This window comes from Mastigoproctus giganteus, chromosome 7, assembly GCF_048544385.1.
Source record: "Mastigoproctus giganteus isolate SK-2022 chromosome 7, ASM4854438v1, whole genome shotgun sequence".
Taxonomy (NCBI): Eukaryota; Metazoa; Arthropoda; class Arachnida; order Uropygi; family Thelyphonidae; genus Mastigoproctus; species Mastigoproctus giganteus.
This window is the reverse complement of record NC_143581.1, coordinates 157,272,708-157,296,295: the sequence shown is the minus strand read 5'-3', so window position 1 is coordinate 157,296,295 and position 23,588 is coordinate 157,272,708. Positions and strand designations below refer to the sequence as shown.

At 35.4% G+C, this 23,588-nt stretch overlaps 1 protein-coding gene across 1 annotated transcript in view; it reads left to right on the top strand.

Moving 5' to 3' along the window:
* The window catches only part of LOC150083275 (serine incorporator 5-like), a 55,572-nt gene that overhangs the window by 6,982 nt on the left and 25,002 nt on the right, over positions 1-23,588 (top strand). Inside the window, exon 2 of the mRNA XM_090378457.1 lies at positions 5,147-5,314. Coding sequence (XP_090234583.1) covers positions 5,147-5,314 — 168 coding nt within the window. The remainder of the gene's footprint in view (positions 1-5,146; positions 5,315-23,588) is intronic.

The window sequence follows — 23,588 nt, the reverse complement described above, 5'->3', positions numbered from 1 at the left end:
ATGCTAATCATACTAAAATTATACAAGCAATTATTCATAGTAAATCCAAGCTACTATTCATCACACAATAAAATTTCTATTCATTTATGGTCTAGGGACCACCCTTACAATCACCATAAAGTACCTTTCTTCCTAGAGTTCAGACTCATTCCATTTTTAATTACTATTTTGTACAAAGTCAAGGGATTTTAGGAACACCGATTGCCTCTTAAGGGGTTCTTTTTAGCAAATTGTTATCATTCCTCAAGACAATAGTTAGAGGAACGTCTTTTAGAAAAATTTCTACTTACAGTTCCCTTCTTTGTTTGCTAGGATGGACCAGTCTGCTAAGCACGGTATTTCTTCCATTACGAATCTTCTTGAGCCTCTTATGCTTTTCCCCTTCTTATCAGCCAGATCTCCAACCCTTTCTGTTATTTCTGAAACTTCCAAAATGTTCCTCATAACTTTATGAAGACTTTCTTTTGGACCCGACGTTCACCCACATTTCGAAAGTTGACCCTGTCTTTCGCTTCTAACTTAACTTCAACCCACGCTGCTAGCTAAGACCACAGCTCTAAAATTCTCTGCGGCTGCTCCTACACTTCTCCATTTCTCATTCGAATTCCACAACCCCCTAAAAACACCACTCCAAATTCACCTAAAACTGTCCCTTTTCCCGCCTCTACATCCCTTATATCTCGAAAATGTTCTTCCATTTCCCCTCCCCTCTTTCTTGTTTAATCCTCTCTAATCTGATCCTTGACCATCTAAAACCCTTTCTGTTCATTTCGCCGTATAATTCCTGGCTTGGCCATTTCCAGGAAAACAGTCTTTTTGAGGAAACGATCCTTGACCTTTGCACACCTTCTTAAAACATTTATCGCCCGTTTCTATTTTATTCGAATAAATAATTGCTAATTTAGCTAACCTATTTTTTTTTTTTTTTTTTTTGTATAATATCCCAGAATTTTATTATAAGTATAATAAATTATTTTGTTTTATTATTATTTTTTTTTTCATTACTGGTAAGCCAAGGCTTACACCAGTTTGAGAGCACTCTTTGAATAGCCACTTTGTTGGCACATGGCTTAATATTTGCATATAATCAACATCAGTGAAGTGGCAGAATGATTTTAACTTTTCTGTTGATTTCACAAAAGTAGAAATTAGTAGTAGTAGTGGCATGTGATGCAAGAAAGCATGTGTATGAGCTTATGCAGCATCAGCCAAAAAAAAAAAAATCACACCATTCCCTCCAAATGCCAGAACTTAAGCCTCTCTTATACAGAGGGATAATCACCTCCTTTTCCCTGTTAGCAAAATTCCTATATATCATTGACAAAACCCCATGACCTGCCCTGGCAGCCTGTCTGCATTGCTCAGAAAACTTCATATCTGCCTGCACAATTACTCCCAGGTCTTTTTCATTTTCTACCACCTTAAGTGTAGTACCACACAGTTGGTACGTTTCTCTGGGGTTACTTCTACCCATATGCAGTACTTTGCATTTGTCAACGTTAAACTTCAGTTGCCACTTCTTAGCCCATCTGCCCAAATTATCTAGATCCTGTTGCAGTAGCACCCTGCCGTTACTGTCATTAACAACCCTGCCAACCTTTGTATCATCTGCAAACCTCGACATTAAGCCTGATATACCTTCATCAATATCATTGATAAATATAAAAAACAACAGTGGACCCAACACCGAACCCTGTGGGACTCCACTAATAACATTAGTCCACGAAGAGCAGCACCCATTGATTACCACCCTCTATCTTCTCCCACTTAACCATCCTTTTATCCATTGTAGCAACTTACCCTTAATACCATTCTGCTCCAATTTGTACAATAGTCTTCCATGCGCAACAGTGTCAAAAGCTTTCCTGAAATCCAAATAGATATCAAAATTATTTTTTGCATCCAGTTCCTTTGTAACCACATCATATTATCCTATCAGATTTGTCAGACAAGACTTTCCCTTAACAAACCCATGCTGTGTCTGAATTATTGCTGCAGTCTTGTCTAGATGATCCTGCAATGCATCTTTAACCAGTGACTCCATTATTTTACCTGGAACAGATGTTAAACTAACTGGTCTGTTATTACTTGTGTCACCCTTCGATCCCCCTTTGTGAATTGGGGATACATTTGCACATCTTCAGTCCGTGGGAACCTCCCCTGAGTCCAAGGATGCTCTCATAATTATGGCCAAGGGTTTGCTTAGTTGCTTTGCCGCCTCCTTTAATATAACTGGATCCCATCCACCCCAGGTGCTTTTCTTATGTTTAACTTCAACAATTTCTCCTCCACTTTACTGTGTCAGTTATTACAAAATAATTAAGTATCCTGCTGCAATTTGATAACCTTCTGCCATTTCCAAACCTTAATAACTCCTCATGTGTGAATGTAGATGCAAAATACTCATTCAGTTTGTTTGCTATCTGGGCAGGATCATCAACAGTCAATCCATCGATATCAAGTGGACCAATCAGATTCATCCCTTTCCCTTTAGAGTTTATATAAGTAAATAAATCCTTGCTGTTTTTCTTAGCATCTTTTGCCAAGGATTTCTCGTAATCTGCCTTCGCCTGTCTAACCTCCTTTGTGACCTGATTACAGACTAGCTTATATCTGCCGTAGGCTTCTGAGTCGCTTGATAATTTATATGCATCCCATGCATTTTTCTTCTCTGTTACGAGTGATGAAATTCACTGTATTTCATCACTAACAACTCCAAATCAAAATGTAGTGCTTTTAATGTGTATTTAATACAATTATGTGATATATGACATTTACAATTTGCCCTTAAAATATGTCCATTCTCTTTAAGATGTTTTTAATAAATAGAATTGTGTATACCAAAATTTACAGATGCATTATCAGCAGATCATGAATACACAGACTAGACATTGAGATGATTTTTCGCTAAAACCTCAATGAGCTGACCTTTTATAGAATCATATTTTTATTTTCAATCTTGATAAAGGTCCAAAAGAACTTATTTTATACCTTTTTAAAGAGAATTGTACCATCCAAGATTTTAAATGTAGCTCACTACTTGAACTTATTTCTGAAACAGCTTTATTAAAGCTGTTTTATTAATCATTTGCTTGTTATGACTGTTATCTATGATATAATTTTAATAATAAGAGATTCCTAGATGTTAACTGGACTAATTAAAGAAAGGCTGTCACACTTTCAAATCAATAATAAAAAAATAAATAACTTTAACAATTAAGTATTGTTTAACTTAATCCCATCAGCATGCTCAATGCTGATGGGATTCTTCCTCTTGCTCAGAATAATCACCTGAGAGGGCATAAATTCAAATTGAGGAAAGACAGATGTAGGATAGACGTGAGGAAATTTGCCTTTAGCCAGCGGGTGGTTGGTTGCTAGAATAGACTTCCATCCCTTGTCATGGAAGTTGATAGCCTAAATAATTTTAAGGCTCAGCTGGACAGGTATTTCGAACGAACAGAGGGCTGAAGTGGAAGTGGTTATTTTTTATTTTTTTAAATTTATTTATTATTTTTTTTGGCTGATGCTGTATAAGCTTGCTTTCTTGCATCAAATGCCTCTACTAATGCTAATGCTAACTAAAAATCCTTTGATAACGATTAATGCATTTCAAATTATGAACTTCTTGTACTTTCCAAATATCACAATTTTTTAATGACTTCTTTGAACTCTTCCTTTTTGTAAATTAAAATCAATAAAAAATCATTTTTGATCTACATTGTCCCAGTATAACTTATTGAATTTAGCAGTAATATATATATAAAACAAAATATTTGATGATCTTTATCTGTACAGATTTATTTTGACAATTTTCATTATCCAATGCTAGAAATGAGCTTTCTTTAAATTTAGTTAAAATATTGTTGCTTTTATAAATTTTATTTTATTTTTATTTTTATATCCAAATATAATACTTATATAATTCATAAATATTCATGAAATATTTTTTATTTTTTTTAATATAATAATAATTGTAACGTGTTTTCACTTATTTATTTATCTGATTCACCAAAGTTTTGAATATGTTGGATTGATAGGTTTCAAAATTTTTATAGAGGAGATGGTTTTAGTACCCCTCTATGAAATGGATGCCAAAACTTATTTTGCACACCGGAGCAATAATACCTTGGTGCAGTGCTACTGTTAACTCTATGATATTATCTGGAGACGTGTGATGGTCAGGTTCCCAATATTCTTGCCCTAGTTTTCCTTAACATGCTAATGAAGATAACAATCATCTAGTTGATTTAAAAATTTTGTTTCCCTGTGGTGAGCTGCCCCCACTTGCTTCAATAACAGGAAGATTGAAATCTCCTAGAGCAAGGCACTTGCACATTGCTCACCTTTGTAATTAAATTATGAAATAGCATTAGTTGAGGCATATGATGCAAGAAAACAAGCTTATACAGCATTAGCCAAAAAAAAAAAAAAAACCCCTTCCCATTTTGCCCATCCGTCACTCCAAATGTTTGTCTAGTTCAGCCTTAAATTTATTTAAGCTACCAACTTCCACAACAACAGATGGAAGTCTGTTCCAGCAATCAACTACCCACTGGCTAAAGGCAAACTTCTGCACATCTATTCTACAACTGTCTTTCGTTAATTTGAATCTGTATCCCCTTAGATTCTTAGTCTGAGCAAGCGGAAGTATCCCATCAGCATTGAGCCTGCCCAAACCATTCAAGGCCTTATACACCTCAATCAGATCACCTCGCAGGTGCCTAGTCTCCAGGTGTTGCAACTTGCAGAACTTAAGCCTTTCTTCGTAAGCGCATCCCTTTGTTCCTCTCACCAATCTTGTTGCACTTTTCTGTACTCGTTCTAGCAACTCTACATCCTTCCTAAAATAATAATACTTAAATTATTATAGAAATGCCTCTAGCTTTTTTAGAAATTTATTTAGATAATAGTATTGTAGCGATATTTTTAAAATGAATTCTAAATTTGATTTTTGTGAGACTTCTTACTCCATGTATCATAGGCTAGTTATATCTTTGCTGCTCAGCAGTGACACTATTTAATAAATTTTGGATAAGATGTTTTCTTTGAATACAAAGCTGCTTGTATAGTGGAGAACTGATCATAGGTATTGGGAAGTGAGATTGTCACTAAGTGTTTACTGTTAATGGTTTTTTATTTATAGATTGCATGTTGCTGTGGCTGTAAAGCTTGCCGGCTTTGCTGCCATTTCTGCCCTTCAGTAAATGAATCAACTTCTACTCGACTCATGTATACTTTGTTTCTTTTCTTGGGCACCTTACTGATGTGTGTTATGCTGAGTCCAGATATTCAGTCAAAGATGGCAGAAAAAGTAAGTGTGATTACTATTAATAAGAAATAGCTAGACTTTTTTAGATAAAGTATTTACATTGAAAGGACTGGGATATCTGGTTCCTGGGCAACGTGACGCTGTCACCCCTTTCGCTAGTGGACGAACCCACTATTTGGCAGGCACCTGCATATACCTATATACCTGCCAAGTGTATATAGGTACACTGCATTCACATAGATGGTAATTCATTGTCAGTATGGATAAACATCACGAGTTAACTGACTTTGAAAGAAGGTTGATAATGGGTGCCCAACAATGCATGGGTCACTCTATCGCAGAGGTGGTACAGAAATTGCACTATCCTCATTCGACAGTATCAAGACTGTATCGGGAATGCTCCATTTTCGGAATAACATCTCATCGTGCACAGCGCTGTGGGCAGAGAAAGGTTGTGGATGAACGTGGCCATCTGTCTCACATTGTTTCAGCCAATTGGAGAGTGACAGTGGCGCAAATCACCGCTGACTTGAATGAGGGTAGTGCCAGAAACGTTTCCACCAAGACCATCAGACGATCATTAGCCATAATAGGTTATGGGAGCCGCCAACCCACCAGAGTCCCATTGCTAACACCACGACATAGGACTCTATTCCTCAGCTGGGTAAAAGAACATTGGCACTGGACCTTGGATGATTGGAGATGGGTCTCCCGGTCCGATCAGTCCCATTTCCAGTTATTTCAAGCAGATGGGAGGGTGCGTATTTGGCTGAAACCACACAAAGCTATGCACCCATCATGTCAACATGGAACTGTTCAGGCAGGTGAACGGTCGGTAATGGTCTGGGGAGTGTTCAACTGGCACACATTGGGACCTCTGGTATGTCTAGACACATTTCTGAATGGTCCAGGTTACTTGCCCATCCTTGCAGACCATCTGCATCCCTTCATAGTCATTGTGCACCCACAGGGCACTGGACTTTTCCAGCAGGACAGTGTGCCTCCCCATAGAGCCATGATGACTAGAGCATGGTTCGAAGATCATTCTGCAGATTTTACCACCATGGAATGGCCCCCCCTTTCACCGGGCATGAACCCTGTGGAGCATCTTTAGGATGCTGTGGAAAGGTCCTTTCGAGCTTTGGATCCTCCACCCAGGAATGTGATGGAATTACGGACAGCAGTGCAGCAAGCATGGATGGAAATACCTGTGGAATGCTTTTGTGATCTAGTGGACTCAATGCCTTACCATGTGACTGCCCTTATCCGGGCGAAAGTTGAGCCTACCCATTACTAGATAGTATACCATGATTTCTGTCCACTCCGTGTATGATATAATTTGCCTACAATGACTGATTTTGGGACTCGAAATTATTGGTCATTATACACAGGTGATTGCTGTACAGAAATTGTTCCCTTAAATTATCAAAAATTGATTAAAAATAAGGACAAATGAAGTGATTGGGGGTCCTTTTTAATTTAATATTTTATTAAATTAAATGAATAATGAATAAATAATACAATTTAAACTTTAATTTCACTTTATTTTAGATTAAGATAAAGCAAAAAAAATTGCCATGTATTTAATGAATGGTTACTTGTTTTTTTTTAATTGTTGAACATTTTTTTTAGCTGAAGCATCTGAGGTTTGTTGATCAGTTTTTCTTTTCTTTGAGGGGTTGAAAGTGATACCAGAAGTCAAATAACTTCAAACAAGTTACAGGTGGCCCATCCTTAACACTGATAATTCGTTCCGGAAAAATAGAGTGTTGAGTATTAGCATTAGCAAAGTCACAGATGCAAGAAAGCAAGCTTATATAGCATCAGCAAAAAAAAAAAAAAAAAAAAACACCTTATTTCACCCATCCACTCCCTCCAAATGTTTGTCAAGTTCTGCCTTGAATCTATTTAAGCTATCAACTTCTACAACAACAGAACAGATGGAAGTTTGTTTCAGCAATCAACCACCCACTGGCTAAAGGCAAACTTCTGCATATCTATCCTACAACTGTCTTTCCTCAATTTGAATTTATACCCTCTCAGGCGATTATTCTGAGCAAGAGGAAGAATCCAATCAGTATTGAGCATGCTCAAATACACCTCAGTCAGATCACCTCACAGGTGCCTAGCCTCCAGACACTGTAATTTGCAAAACTAAAGCCTTTCTTCGTAAGAGCAACCCTTTGTTCCATTCACTAATCTTGTTGCCCTTCTCTGTACTCGTTCCAGCAGCTCTACATCCTTCTTAAAATGAGGCCTCCAGACCTGTATACAGTACTCAGGTCAGAAGGCCTCATTTTAAGAATAAATAAATAATAATAAATTTTCTGTTTATACTCGGGGATGACCAAATGGTCAGAGGAGTTCACAAGATAGACAGAATACAAGAATACTTGAACCTCGGTCGTATTACCATAAGGTAACAGGCGCCTCCGTAGCCAGGTGGGAAGGAGCAGCAGCAGCAGTGCGTAGCACATGCTTCCTGATTAGACCGGGGTTCGAGCCCGTCACCACCGAATACGGAGGATGCGGAAAGGTCAGGGAATGACCACCGCATATCCCAGAGCAATATGGCCTTAGTTGCTAATGCTCCAAACAACAAACAACCCAACCCATAAGGTAACATATGTATTTATGAGTTGTAGTCTGTGCCATTGGATATTTCCTAATCAATAATGGAACAGCTGTCTTTCCTGCTGCTAAAATTAATTTTTTATTTTTTATAGTTGTTCTTACAGTTGAACCTGCCAGTCCTAAATTATTGTGCACACATCCACTTGTCGTTGAGCAGAATTTATTTGCTTCAAAATGCCTAATTTAATTTTCAAACTCAGTCTTTTTCTTACCTTTGTAATCTTCATACCACTTCCAGACATCGTTGCTTTTTCATTCTTATCTGCCATTATGCCATTATTAACTCTTATTATGATACAGTGTTCTAGTAAACTGTCTGTTATGGACAATGTTTAACACTGAACTGAGTGAAAACTAGACTTTGAATAAATGCATGTAGCACAAATATTACAGGCGCCTCCGTAGCCAGGTGGGCAGGAGCAGCAGTGCGTAGCACACGCTTCTTGATTAGACCGGGGTTCGAGCCCGTGACCACCAAATACGGAGGATGCGAAAGGTCAGGAAATGACCACTGCATATCTCCGGAGCAATATGGCCTTAGTTGCTAATGCTCCTAAAATCCAAATAACATACATACACAACATACACTAATATTACAAGCAATGCTACATATTCCTTAACTTGATAAGTTTTTGAAATGTTGATCTAGGAACTATGCAACAAGTCACTGTACTGCAATTAAATTAGCATGGGAGAGAATTTAACTGAGCATGGAAAAATTTCTCAAGTCTGCGTGGGAAACGTTTTAATGCTGTTTTGCTATTCATTCTTATGATATTGACTACATTAGATGAAATGTTTTTGTTAAGTATGCCAAAAATTTAATCTGTAAAAGAATTCAATTAAAAATTTTAATCTGTTTGCTAGTAAAACAGCATTATAGTGAGATACCGGTTATAATATAAAAACAGCGTTATAGTGAATCAGCGTAAAGCAAACCATGTTATAACGAGGACCTATTGTATTTGGATGTTTTCATTTGAAATATCTCATTGAATTAAAAATAATCAGTTTTGTTTAGCATAATTGCCATTATTATCTATAAAGATAATAATGGCACTCTAAAGGCAATTTAGATACACATTTCTATTGTATTTTGACATGAAATGAGAATTTATCTGGGGTAACTGATTAACAAGCATTTTTCATTACTTGTTTATGTTATGAATAAAAGCAATTGGAGTCCATCTCAGTTACCTTTTGATGCTCCTTCTGTAGAAAGTAGTTCTGAATTACAGTGAGAACTGTGGGTAACTGAAACAAAAAAGACATTACAAAAGTCTGCATTTCAAATGTATGAAATACACAGTCATTTCAAAGAAAACTTTGCAATTAAATCACCTGTATTTTATTATAAAATGAAATTGTTACAAGAAAAGATCCTGTTGGATGATTGAGATAAACTCCCACTCTTCTTCAAACAGTTTAAAGCGAAGAGAGTGAAAGTTTAAATAAAATGATAATAAAATGTAATTTTTAATTAAGCTTTTTAAATATGTATGAAGGTACTGCAAAGTTTTTGTAATAACTATACATTATTCTGAATGTGGAATACAGGCAGTTGTCGCTTTACGAGTTCCCGGGTTTACAAGTTTTTTTTTTTCAAGTATCAAGTATCAACAAAATCGAAAATATGAACAGTAATTACAAAAAATGAAATGTTAAACATTCATAAATACCGCATTTCAAACCACGTGTGTATCTACACAATACAGTGTACCCCACTTTACAATATTAATGCATTACCATCATATCTTGAAAATATCGTAATGTGTTACTGGGTTCAGAAGTTGAAGTTTTCACTATATAACTCCCTAAAAGGTCGTTTTTATAGTTTAAATTGTATTAATTACCAATTCAAATCATTAAACGCACTACACTTTCATCGTTATCATATGTTTTGTTATAAGAACCAATTTTGAACGGTTTTGTAATATTTTTTCTAAAGCGTTTCTGGAGGTCACGACCATAAAACAATAAAAACAATTTGCACTTTCTGGTTTATTGGGCTTTTCTGTTACTACATGCAATTATAAATGGGCAGTAAACTTGATGTTATTGCATTTGCGAAAATACCGATAGCTGGAATTGTGTGGGTTTTTACATTATTATGGTGAAATGGGTTTCACCTTTACTGAAATCTTCAATCGTATGAAAAACATAAATAAATTTTCAGAACCTTCTCTTCATTCTTTTTTTTTTAAGCTTCATAAACTTGTTACTCTGTGCAAATCGTGTTGGTTGCAATTTGTATGTTCTATTAAAAAATGCTTATGCGTGGTATTGAACTTTATAAAGAAAAGAGATGATTATCTTGGAAATAAACGCATTTTGAAGCATTTCTGAAGAAGATGACTCCTTGTGCAACAAAACCAACGAGTGCCGAGCCAATAATGAGTGATCAATGAGTGTGCATTTTGTTGATAATGATGATGAAGAATAAACATTCTTTAACATTTGTAAGTCATAAATAATTTCTCTATTATTATAATTTGCTTGATTTTACAGGCTACATTTTCATTTCTTTGGATAAATCAATCATTATTTAAACCAAAACTATTTAGCTAACTAATTTCATTGTTGATTATGTAACCCCTATTTTTAACATTATGTCTATGGGAAATAAATTCCCGCTTTATGAGCGCGTGCTAGGAACGAATTAACTCATAAAGTCGAGAACTGCCTGTACATGAAGGATGGATACAATTACATGCTGACACAGTGATACAATTGTCAAATAGCATCTTCCAAAAGGTCTGAATTTAGATAGGGTGAACTTTGTTGTTATGCAAAATTGGTATATTGTGTCTTCCTGTCATATCTTATTTCCTTTTTTTTCATTCTAATATATATATATATATATATATGTTGTATAATATTGAAGGCAATTCAAGAAGACAATACTAAGATGGATTTAAAGAAATGCAAGGGATAAAGTAAGGTTTGTATATATAAATATATATACAGTAAACCCCCGCTATTCGCGGTCGCTGATTTAATATAAAATGAAACCTAAAAAAATGTGAATTTTAAAGCTCCGTGAACATTTTCCACCATAAAAAAACATGGGCGTGGCTAAAATTATCTTTCCCGGTCAAAACAGCGCTCAGTGGGTGGGGGGAGAGGGGTGACAAAATCGTGAGCGTGGATGTTTCTCGCTAATCCTTGTTTAGTATGTGTTATGCCCTTGTCATGGAAGGTTTCGTTGTTTGCTTTTAATTTATATGCTTATAAATTGAATAAATTTATCAATTTATAAATTGATATGCTTATAAAAATGATAAACCTACCGTTTTTCAGTGTAAAACAGACTTTTTCGAGTGTGTTAACGGAAGAAAGTGACATTGTGGACAAGTTCTTTCTAACCCGTACAAAAATATGGCTACAAATAACAAGGGAAATGTGAAAAGATCAAAGAAGGTGATGACATTAGCGAATAAAATTGAGTTATTAGATAAAATTTCTAATGGTGAAAGTGTCTCCTCAGTGGCAAAACATTATAAAATCAATGAATCAACGGTACGAGCAATCAAGAAATCGGAAGAAAAAATCTGCCGTAGTGTCCGTGGAAACGCGCTAATTGCTCAAAAATTTGCTCTGTAACTCGTGATGTTAAATTAGAAAAAATGGAAAAAGCTTTAAATCTGTGGATAGAAGACCGAACTCAAAATAAAATTCCGTTAAGTTCACTCATCATTCGTGAAAAGGCAATTTAACGAAACTGGTGATAGCACTGGCGGGATAAGTTTTTTAGCTAGCAAAGGCACTGGTTTGAAAGATTTGTTTGAAATTTCTAATAAATATTACATTTAATATTAAATTTTCTTATTTTCATTTCGATGCCATATGCTTGCATTTCACTATGTACATAGTCATATTATGAAGGTACATATAATACATACATAGACAAAATTTTAGAATAGTTTTTCTTATATATTTCATACTTTGGAACGGAACACCTTTATTACTATGGGAGCCATAACTCAGTATTCGCAGCATTTCTCAGGAATGTAACCCTTTACTGTATAGATATACAGTCGAACTTCCCTATAACGAATTCGATAAATCCGGCAAAAAAATTCGTTATAGAGAAATTTCGTTATACAGAGAATATCTTTTTTATTAGAAATTGTTATCTAATTATAAAATGAAAACGAATCTACATTTATTTTTAATGTATTTTATTTCAAAAACACTTATTTAAATTACGTTTACACAATTTTCGCCCAAATTAAAATAATTAAAAAAATCTGCAATTTTCGTTTGCACAGTACAATTAAAAAATTGTCTGATTCTCAAAGAAAACCTCACATTTGTTCAGAGCATTAAAAACATTATCAGGAACATTTTCACAAAACTAGACCCATACGCACCGTTTTAAAAGCGTTAATCATTTCTTCGCGAGTTGGCTTTTCTACGGGTTGTTCTGATGCGTCTTCAGCGTCATCGTTAATTTCTTCGTGATCATTCAGCGTCATCGTTAATTTCTTCGTGATCAGGTCGCGTCTAACACTGTTCAGTAGTATTTCATCTTCATTTGGATGTTCTGCTGTGATATACATAAACATAACTTTATTTCAGTTATGTTTATGTCGATGTTTCCAGACGATTCTAATAATATCCAAAAGTTTTTCAGTTGTGAAAGGGGCAGTTCATCTTGTTCGTCCAGTCGTTGTTCGACTAATGTATTCAATGCAAATCCCGCTTTCGAAAAACAATTTTGAATAGTGTATTCAGTGACATTGTTTGTCCAAACTTTTGCCAGTTCAGAGTGCATCTCTAAGGTTAATTGTAACCTCCAAGTTTCTATTTTCTGATAACGCATTGACAATCTTCATTATTATTCTCTTTCGATAATGAAATTAAAAATTTTTAATAATGCTTTGGTCCATTGGCTGGAGTTTTGACGTTACGTTTGGTGGTAAAAACAACTTCGCACTTTAAGTTTGGCAGGATGTGTCAGTTACCAACACGATTTTCCTTTTGTTATACGCTTGTCTAGTTTTAATATCCATTCTTCAAAAATATCACTTGTCATCCATGCTTTTTTATTAATAGGTGTAGTCAACTTCCAAAGATTTTGTGCCTCTAAAACGTCTTGGGTTTTTTGATATTCCGATGACTAAAAGTCTTAATTTTTCACTTCCTGTCATATTTGCTCCAACTAGCACAGTGATTCTTTCTTTGCTTTGTTTTCCGCCAAAACATTTATCATCTTTAAAAGCAAGAGTTCTATTCGGTAAACATTTAAAGAATAAACCCATTTCGTCAGCATTAAAAACATCCTTAGGTTCATATTCTTCCAAAATCTTCTTTAAAGTATTGTTCTTCCAACTGATCTTCTTCGCTTACATTAACACTTTCTCCACAAATAACCTTTTCCACAATTCTGTGGCGCTTCTTAAATTTATCTAGCCACCCAGTGCTCGTATTAAATTCTGTATGTCCAAGGGACTGTGCAAATTTCAGAGCTTGTTGCTTAATTATTAGGCCCGATATTGGGATATTCTTTTCACGCATCATTTGCACCCATTTTAGAACAGCTTTATCAACATCTTCGTATATACCCAACTTAATTCGCTTCTTGTCTGCTCCTCCTTCAATTGCATTTAAAATTGATTCTCGATTTTTTTAAAATCGTAGATAAACTGCTTGCAGTTGCCATATTTCTCCGCAACATCTTTTTTCTTAAAACCCTGGTCAATATCATAACAATCTTTGCTTTATCATTAATACTTAAACACTTTCTCTTCGACATTGTTTTCGCAATTATAAAAATTACTCTACTGCAGTTCTTGCCGAATACATACACCGCAAACTTCGCTAAGCTGGCCAGTAGTGAATTGTTAGTACCGCCTACTCAATGACGTTCGCTTGCCAATTCAACAGTATCACTCACTTTGAAGAAATATACGACTTTGCGAATTTCTTTTATTCTGCTTTCATTCGTATATACACGAAAGAAAATTTATGATTAACGTATGCTGTATGTTACTTTTCAGAAAAAAAAAAATACAAGAGCATATAGCCTATGTGATTGATGACGAACGAAATAAAAAAAAAAAATTCATGAAAACCATCTACTGGGAGTCCAGGAGTCCAGTTAGACGAGAACGGACATACCACATAATGATTGACAGGAAGGTCACGTGGTACAGTTGAGGTGAGAAGCGAATGTCACTCAGTAGGCGTTACTAAAAACCGACTATGGTAGCATTCTATGTATTGCCGCCGCAGCACGCTTACCGCTTAAAGGCTTACCGCAGCGAATTTCGCTTTCCCCTGAGCCAACATCAATTTACAAATCTACCCTATTTATTGTAACGTTTAAGACCACTTTTAAGAAAACCCATTTGGTTTAATAACTGTAACAAAAATGAAACAAAGACCCTCCTACGGGCGTCAATGGCAGCAAGTGGTCACTAAAAGGATGATTATTTAATTCCAGATGCTAATGCGCAATTTCGGAAGGAAGGAGGCAGTATATTTGAGCGGCTGTTTAGCAGTAAATGCTTGAAAATCTTCAAAAATGCTTTTACTAATTTTTTTAAAAATTCGTTATAGAGAGACTAACACTTCGTTATATGGGGTTAATTTTACATGTAATTTCGTTTCAAGGTGCAATGTTTTGCGAAAAAATTCGTAATATAGAGAAATTCGTTAAATAGAAGTTCGTAATAGAGAAGTTCCACTGTATATATATATATATATATATATATATACATACAAAAAAATTTAAAAATATACATAAAACTTATCGCTGTCTACCCCCAATCTAGGTGGCTTCAACTGAGGCCAACCACCCAAACTGAAAGCAAAAAACAACAAGGAGTTCTCTGTTTCTGTAATGATCAATATCTGCTAAGATATATAAATTTAGAGATCAAGTACAGTCAGTCCTCGTATAGCACGATAGTTGTGTTCCTAGAAACCCTCGTGCAATGTAAACAATAGGCCCTATGGGAAAAATAGGGTTGTGTGCCGACCACCCCAGATTGAACACATTTGTAACGAAAACATTACAAAACACAATAAATTATCATAACACAAATTTATAACACAATAAATACATAAGTATTTTATTATGGCTATTACGTAATAAAATATTGCTGATGCTTTTGCTTCTTATCGTTTTTTTTTTTTTTTTTTTTTTTTTTTGTTAGTTGTTGGCGCATCGGCTTCTGTGGCCATATTGCACCTCCCAAGGTTTTGCATTTTGTACTCTGATCCAAGCCCGAGGCGGGATTCGAACCCGCGACCTTTGGGTTGCCAGGCAGGCACTTTACCCACCCGGCTAGCCTGGTCAGCTTCTATCGTAAGCAAACTTGTTTTTTGTTTGATTTTCTATCCAAACAGATGACAGTCGTTCCATCTCTTCCAATTCTTTTTGTCTTAATCTAATGGATTTTAATTACACTTTGAGTTGTTCCTGCTATGAAAGTTGTTTTTATTTTCTCTGCATTCTTTGTAATTCTCGGCATTGCCTCATTTAGGCCTGTAGTACGTGCAATATCACATGGTCTTTCATTTTGCTCAAAGCGTTTCACAATTTCATATTTTTTCCCTATCGGCAGAGGCGGACTGGCCATAAGCCTTACCAGGGAAACCCTGGTGGGCCGGAGTCCGGTGTGGTTTTGGCTAGTATGAGGCCACTACAGATTTTCCTTGGTAAGAATTTTTGATCCAGTCCGCCTCTGTTTATCGATATTGCTTTTCTTTTTCTCTCTGAATTTGTAGTGTCTTCACCAGGACGCTTCCTTTCACACTTTTTAAGTATTTTGCTCAATTTTAGGAAATAAAGCACAATTACAAAATGAGGAGGCAGCTTGATACACATAAACAAAGCTGTGTGCGTGTAGCAACTGAATAAACAACACCGTAAAGGCAGAGACACACTATGAACACCTCACTAGCTCACATTTTACTAAAGCACATTTCTGGGGGTTACTACCATAAAACAATAAAAACAATTTCCATTTGCGTTCCTGCTAGTGAAATCTGTTATAAACAGGTAATAAACTCGATCTAATTGCATTTGCGATAATACCGTTAGCTGGAATTGTGTGGGTTTTTATGCTATTTATGCTTTTATGTAGTGTAAACACGTGTTATATGAGGACTGACTGTAATTTGAATCTAAACCAATTAAAGGTAGTTAAAAATTTTTTTTTTTTAGAATCAAAAGAAAGATAATATAAAGGTAGTTAAAATTTTTTTTTTTTTAGAATCAAAAGAAAGATAATATAAAGGTAGTTAAATTTTTTTTAGAATTAAAAGAAAGATAATATAAAGTATTAATGCAAGCACATATTGAACATCGTTGACCCAACAGAGAACGTAATTTAATAATTAAAATAAGAATAAAATATAAGGCATATCTACCGTATCCAGGACATAATGTAGTAACAGCAATCGTCATGAAAGAAATAACAATCCCTCTAGTGAGTTAATATACATGTGGCGACCCCTATGTGATGGATATGGTAAAAATAAATAATTAATTAATTAAAATTAAGTTAATGCAAAGAAAAAAATGCAAATAATAAGATGAATAAAAATAATAGAGTGGGAATAATAGAACCTGAACTCCGTGAAGGCGAAAATATAGTAGTACAAATAAGTAGTTTCTCCTACATCCTTGGATTACTCTAATAATTTCGGAGAAATAAGAACAAAGAGTGTAGGACAGTTTAAAGATGATGTAGGTTGTAGCTCAGGTAAGCCCGGGATTGCAAACCTGTTCCTATAGTAGGACCCTGAGCTGAATTTGCATGTCACCTTAGCGTGAACTTAAGTATATACAGTGTTATTATAAAATAGGATAAAATAAATGATACACTATAATTTGCAGATTATAGTGTATCATTTATTTTATTTTATGTTATTTTATCTTATTTTATAATAACACTGTAGGGGTCACCATATGTATATTAACTCACTAGAGGGATTGTTATTTCTTTCATGACGATTGCTGTTACTACATTATGTCCTGGATATGGTAGTATGCCTTATATTTTATTCTTATTTTAATTATTTCATGCTAAGGTGACATGCAAATTCAGCTCAGGGTCCTACTTGAGGATGTAGGAGAAACTACTTATTTGTACTACTATATTTTCACCTTCACGGAGTTCAGGTTCTATTATTCCTACTTTATTAGTTTTTATTCATCTTACTATCTGCATGTTTCTCTTTGCGTTAACTTAATTTTAATTAATTAATTATTTATTTTTACCATATCCGTCACATAGGGGTCACCATATGTGTATTAACTCACTAGAGGGATTGTTATTGCTTTCTTGACGACTGTTGTTGTTGTTGTTGTTACTACATTATGTCCTGGCTACGGTAGATATGCCTTATATTTTATTCTTATTTTAATTATTAAATTACGTTCTCTGTTGGGTCAACGATGTTCAATATGTGCTTGCATTAATACTTTATATTATCTTTCTTTTGATTCTAAAAAAAAAAAAATTAAAATTACTTAATCTCTAAATTTATATATCTTAGCAGATATTGATCATTACAGAAACAGAGAACTCCTTGTTGTTTTTTGCCTTCAGTCTGGGTGGTTGGCCCTAGTTGAAGTCACCTAGATTGTGAGTAGATAGTGATAAGTTTTATGTATATATTTTAATTTTTTCGATAGTAGGTTATACTTTTAGTGTGGAGAGAACAGCAGGTCAGCATGTAGTGTAATCAACCAACCGGTTAGATGACATAGAAAGGCAGTCATAACAGAATTCAAACCTACAACAAAAAAGTCAAAAATATTATTATAATATAAGTACTTAGTGCTGTACTTCAGATGATTTCAACGTTGTTAACGAGGGCCAGCCGTCAAAACCAATCAAAATGCAGCAAAAAGTAATACCTCTGTTTCTAACATGAAATATATGTAGCACATGGTAAAAAGATACCAGGCTTTTAGTTTATTGTTGATATTCTGAAGTCATGTTAATCGTAATGCTAACGTATATATCGTGGCTGACCCGACAGAGGTGGAGAAATGATAGATAATAAGGAATATAGGTAGTAAAGCATTACTAAAAATCATTGAAAGTTGAAATCACGAGATGGAGCAGACGGTCAGGAATCGTACTTACTGATTTCGCAAGCTTGAAAGTGCTGCAGTGAGGGAGAGAATGCTAAGTGTATGTTTCAATGACTATATCGTATGTGTGTAGAAGCGACTTCAGGCATTGGAAAGCAGTAAGACATACGGGTTTGATGGTGAGATTAAACACAATGAGGCCATGTGTCCCAGGATAGGGGAGAAGGCATAACATACAAAATAGCGTGAAAAAGACGCTGAATTTTCTGAGTCGAAGTCAGTATGTATAGCAGTAAAATAGCATCTTGATATTGCTTTCGAAACCTAATCACGCACAAGAAATAAAAGATAGGAATTCAGAACAGTAAAAAGTAGTGTGAAGATGAGAGGGATTAGTAGTGCTCGGGTAGTCCAGGGTCGCTAGCCCGTTCCTAAGTAGGACCCTGAATGTAATTTCTGGGACTGTCTCATGTGTTTAAGTTAGTAATGTTAATCATGGTAGAGGTAGACCATTATATTACCATTTAGGCTTTATTACCATTCATGATGAAAATATAATTATATATAATGACAACAAAAAAAAAATAAATAAAATAGTGAAAAATGGGGGGGGGGGAGTGAAAAAATACTCCTAGGATAACCAGTCGGTGGGCACAAGTTTTCCAGACTGTTAGACAACCCTGCCAACCTTTGTATCATCTGCAAACTTTGACACTAAGCCTGATATATTTTCATCAATATCATTGATAAATATACAAAACAACAGTGGACCCAACACCGAACCCTGTGGGACTCCACTAATAACATTAGTCCATGAAGAGCAACACCCAATGATTACCTCCCTCTGTCTTCTCCCACTCAATCATCCTTTTATCCATTGTAGCAACTTACCCTTAATACCATTCTGCTCCAATTTGTACAGTAGTCTTCCATGTGCAACAGTGTCAAAAGCTTTCCTGAAATCCAGATATATGATATCAAAATTATATTTTGCATCCAGTTCCTTTGTAACCACATCATATAACCCAATCAAATTTGTCAGACAAGACTTTCCCTTAACAAACCCATGCTGTGTCTTAATTACTGCTGCAGTCTTGTCTAGATGATCCTGCAATGCATCTTTAACCAGTGACTCCATTATTTTACTCGGAACAGAAGTTAAACTAACTGGTCTGTAATTACCCGTGTCAACCTCCCCCCCCCCATCTGTGAATTGGGGATACATTTGCACATCTCCAGTCCGTGGGGACCTCCCTTGAGTCCAAGGATGGTCTCATAATTATGGCTAAGGGTTTGCTTACTTCCTTTACCGCCTCCTTTAATATAACTGGATAGGTCCCATCCACCCCAGGTGCCTTTCTTATGTTTAACTTCAACAATTTCTCCTCCACTTTTTTCTTGTTTAACTTCAACAATTTCTCCTCCACTTTTTTCTTATGTTTAACTTCAACAATTTCTCCTCCACTTTTTTCTCAGTTATTACAAAATCATTAAGCACCCTGCTACAATTTGATAACCTTCTGGCAATTTCAAACCTTAATTCCTCGTGTGTGAATGTAGATGCAAAATACTCATTCAGTTTGTTTTGCTATTTGAGCAGGATCATCAACAGTTGAACCATCGATATCAAGTGGACCAATCAGATTCATCCCCTTTTAGAGTTTATATAAGTAAAGAAATCCTTGCCGTTTTTCTTAGCAAGAATTTCTTAGGTGTGATGACATCTCTTATAACTTATCCATGTGAAATTCTCTACAGGAAATTTCATTTTTACCGTTATCATGGTGCTGCCTAAAAAAATAAGTGACAGCGGTACTAGTAAATCTACAAAGAAAAGGAAAGCTATTGATCTGGATTGAAACTTAAAATAGTAAGGATGTATGAAAATGGTGAAACATTAACAAGTATTGCGCAGAATTTAGATTTATCAGTGTCAACAGTGAACACAATAATAAAGGACAAAGATAGAATATGTGATGCAGTGAAGGGATCGGTGCCAATGAAATCAACTATAATAACCAAGGCTAGAATGGGACTAATAAGCGAGATGGAAAAGTTACTTATTGTGTGGATGGAAGACCAGTACCAAAATCACATCCCCTTAAGCCTCCACCAACTCATCATAGCAAAGGATCGTGCCAGTTTTGAGAATCTTAAGAAGAGTGGTGATATTGAAACCACCTTTGTTGCAAATCATGATTGGTTTGATAGGTCTATAAGAGAGGCAGATATAATGTTGCCATGAGGGGTGAAGCAGCAGGTGTAGATGGTGTGGCTGCCGAAAAATTCAAGGACGAATTAGATGAGATTATAAAAAGTGGTTGTTATTTGCCACAAGAAATATTTAATGTGGATGAGACTAGCCTTTCTTGGAAAAATATACCTAGTAGGACTTAGGACTTATTTTTATTAAAGAAAAGTGGATGTCTGGGTTTAAAGCTGCCAAAGACGTGGTAATGCTCTTAGTGTCTGGGGGGGGGGTTGTTGTCGTTGTTTGTTTTTTGGAGCATTAGCAACCAAGGCCATATTGCTCCGGGATATGCGGTGGTCATTCCCTGACCTTTCCGCATCCTCTGTATTCTCTGGTGGTGACGGGCTCGAACCCCGGTCTAATCAAGAAGCGTGTGCTATGCACTGCTGCTCCTTCCCACCTGGCTATGGAGGCGCCGGGGGGGGGGGGGGTTACAGTGGGTTATAAACTTATACCTTTAGTGGTTTATCATTCAGAAAACCCGTAGGTTTTTAAGGCATTGACAAGAAATCGCTTCCTCTACATTTCAGGGCTAACTCAAAGGCTTGGGTGACAATAACCATGTTTGAAGGATGGTTTCTAAATGTGATTGTCCCTGAAGTTGAAAAGTATTACTTACAAATGCCAGTGCCTTTTAAGATATGTGCTCCTTGACAATGCTCCAGGTCATCCTAAATATCTAGATGATCTTAATGACAACATCAAGGTGATATATTCCCTCCAAATACAATGGCTTTGATTCAACCAATAAATCAGGGAGTTATCCAGGCATTCAAAGCTTATTACATCCGGACAATATTTTCTGAGGCTGTAATTGCAACAGAGCAGGGGAAAATAGATCTGCGGAAATTTTGGAAGACATTTAACATCCTTGACGGAATATGCAACATTTCAAGAGCCTGGAATGATGTGACAACCACTTATATGAGTGGAGTTTGGAAAAAAAACTTCTAAAACATTCCGAGCTTAACTATGAAGGCTTCAACAAAGATGGGCTGATGTCTTCTGTTACCAAATAAATTGTAAACTTAGCCCAGGAGTTGCTGCAGGTCCTGGAGGATGAAGATGTAGATAAGCTTGTGGATGGACGAGGTGAAGATTGAACAACAGAAGACCTAGTCCAGTTGAACATGCAAAGAGTTTGGGAGCAAGGGAGAGCCAAATCCGTTGAGGAATCGGAGCAACACAAGAAGCAGTTCAAATTAAAGGAAATGGCAGAAGTGTTTCGCAGAATTCTGGAAAGTCTCTGTGTTTGATGTAATGGATGAAAACACCAAATGTTTCTTGAAAATAGAAAGAAAATTCAAGATTGCGCTTATCATGAAATTTATGAAGAGAAAAAAAAGCATACGAAACAGATGAAGGTCAAAGAGTTCATATCACATTCTACCTACCTGACTTCTACTCAGCCTACAACCCCCTGTGATTAATGTGTCTTATTAATGCTTCAGGTTTGTTTTAAGTTACTTTCAGTTCATCACCTGAAGTGTATAGACTTTGATGTCACATTTAAATATGTGATGTTGTCACATATTTAAAAACATTGGTGTAGACCAATAGCTCTTATCAAGTCTACTCAGCGTACAAAATACATATCAGTTTATACAGTACAGTAACATACATCCCCCCCCCCTTTTGTGTTTTCTTTTCTTATGTGCCTCTCTGGCTACTTCATCACTGTCCCCAGGTAAAGTTTTTAATTGTTATGGTATATAACTATTTTTCTTTATTCGTCCAAGGATATTATGTGGTTTTTGTAATTTTGGCATATCAGGGATATAGTAGTAATATTTTATTTTTGTCATTTCTGAGTTAAAAATCAACTTACAAAAGAAGTCCTGGACAAAAACTGGACTTCTGATGATTGGAAATGTCATATTTTCAGATGAATCATCATCCACACTTTTTTTAACATCAGGGATATGTTGAATGTCAAATAGTAATAGTATTCGCCAAGCCATAGGCTTTTGCTGCACTGGCAAAAAAGGTTAAAAAGAAACCGACCAATTAGATAAGAAAATACAAATTATATGCTTCCCTCCTCACACAGGTAAGTATCCAGTTGACCCTTGAATTTACTTAAATTGTCAGTCTCAACTACATGCGAGGGCATCTTGTTCTTGCTATCAATGACTCGCTGGCTAAAAGAAAACTTCCTACAGTCTAATGTAATTTTAATTTATGACCCCTAGTTCTGGAATTGTGTAGCAGTGTGGATTCCACCTTCATTAATTTTACTAATCCCTCTCAGAGCCTTATAAACCTCAATCAGGTCACCTCTGAGGTATTTGGTTGCCAAATGAAGCACATTTGGGCTCAGAGGACTACCTTGTGCCAACCATTAAACATGGAGGAGGATCAACAATGGTTTGATTAACAATACCTTGGTATTATTTAGGTCAGTGGCTGGCAACCTTTTTTGTCATATGTGCTACTTTAAAAATAAACAAGGTCTCAAGATCCATATGTCACAATTTTTGAAAAGGGTGCATCTATATAAAATAAAATATATTAGTTTTAAAATGATTGATATTTTTACTATAGAAAAACACGAAAAAGGTACATGTTTAATTTTAGACATGAAAACTAAAACAGGCAAATAGTTAATGAGATTCCTGGCATTGGTTTCCTTCTGAAAGTTTGTGAAGATCTGGTGTATAGTTTGTAACTGCTAACCTTATACAGTTATCTAAATTTTGGTCCATGAGGTTTGTTCTGTTTTATTCTTAATGAAATACATGTTGGAAAATGCTGATTCGCATAAATACGCTGATCCAAAACATGAAGTTATTTTTAATGCCAAGAGCCTTAATATTGGGTATTGAGTTTCTGACACATTACTCCAAAAGGTAGACTGATTCTCTGAAAATTCACAACTTCAGTATCATTCTGAAGTGATATGATTTTCTGTTGAGGTTTATTGATATATAACTGGTTAATTTTAATTATATCTGAAATATTTTCCATATCTTTATTTTCAAGTGGAAATGCAATAAAGCATACAACTGGCACAGTTTTATGAAAGTCAGAGAACCATACACTGAATCCTTCAATAAGTTTTTCTATAATTGTAACATGACTCTTAAGTGAATGACTTTTCGAGTTCTGTTCTTCTTTAAAGTTTGAAAAGTGATTTAACTCAATTGTGCATAAGATTTGTCTTCCACAGTTTAAGTTTTTGAGGAAAACTTTGAACTAAACTTATCATTTTCATAATGTTTTTTTTTTTTTTTCTTTTTCTTGGAGCTCTAAATTTAAATTATTAATTTTTCTGTTAGATTAGTAAGGAATGCAAGGTCTTTCAGCCATTCATCATTCGTAAGTTCTTCATAACACTCATACTCATTGCGTTCTTTCAAGAAAATAATTGAGAA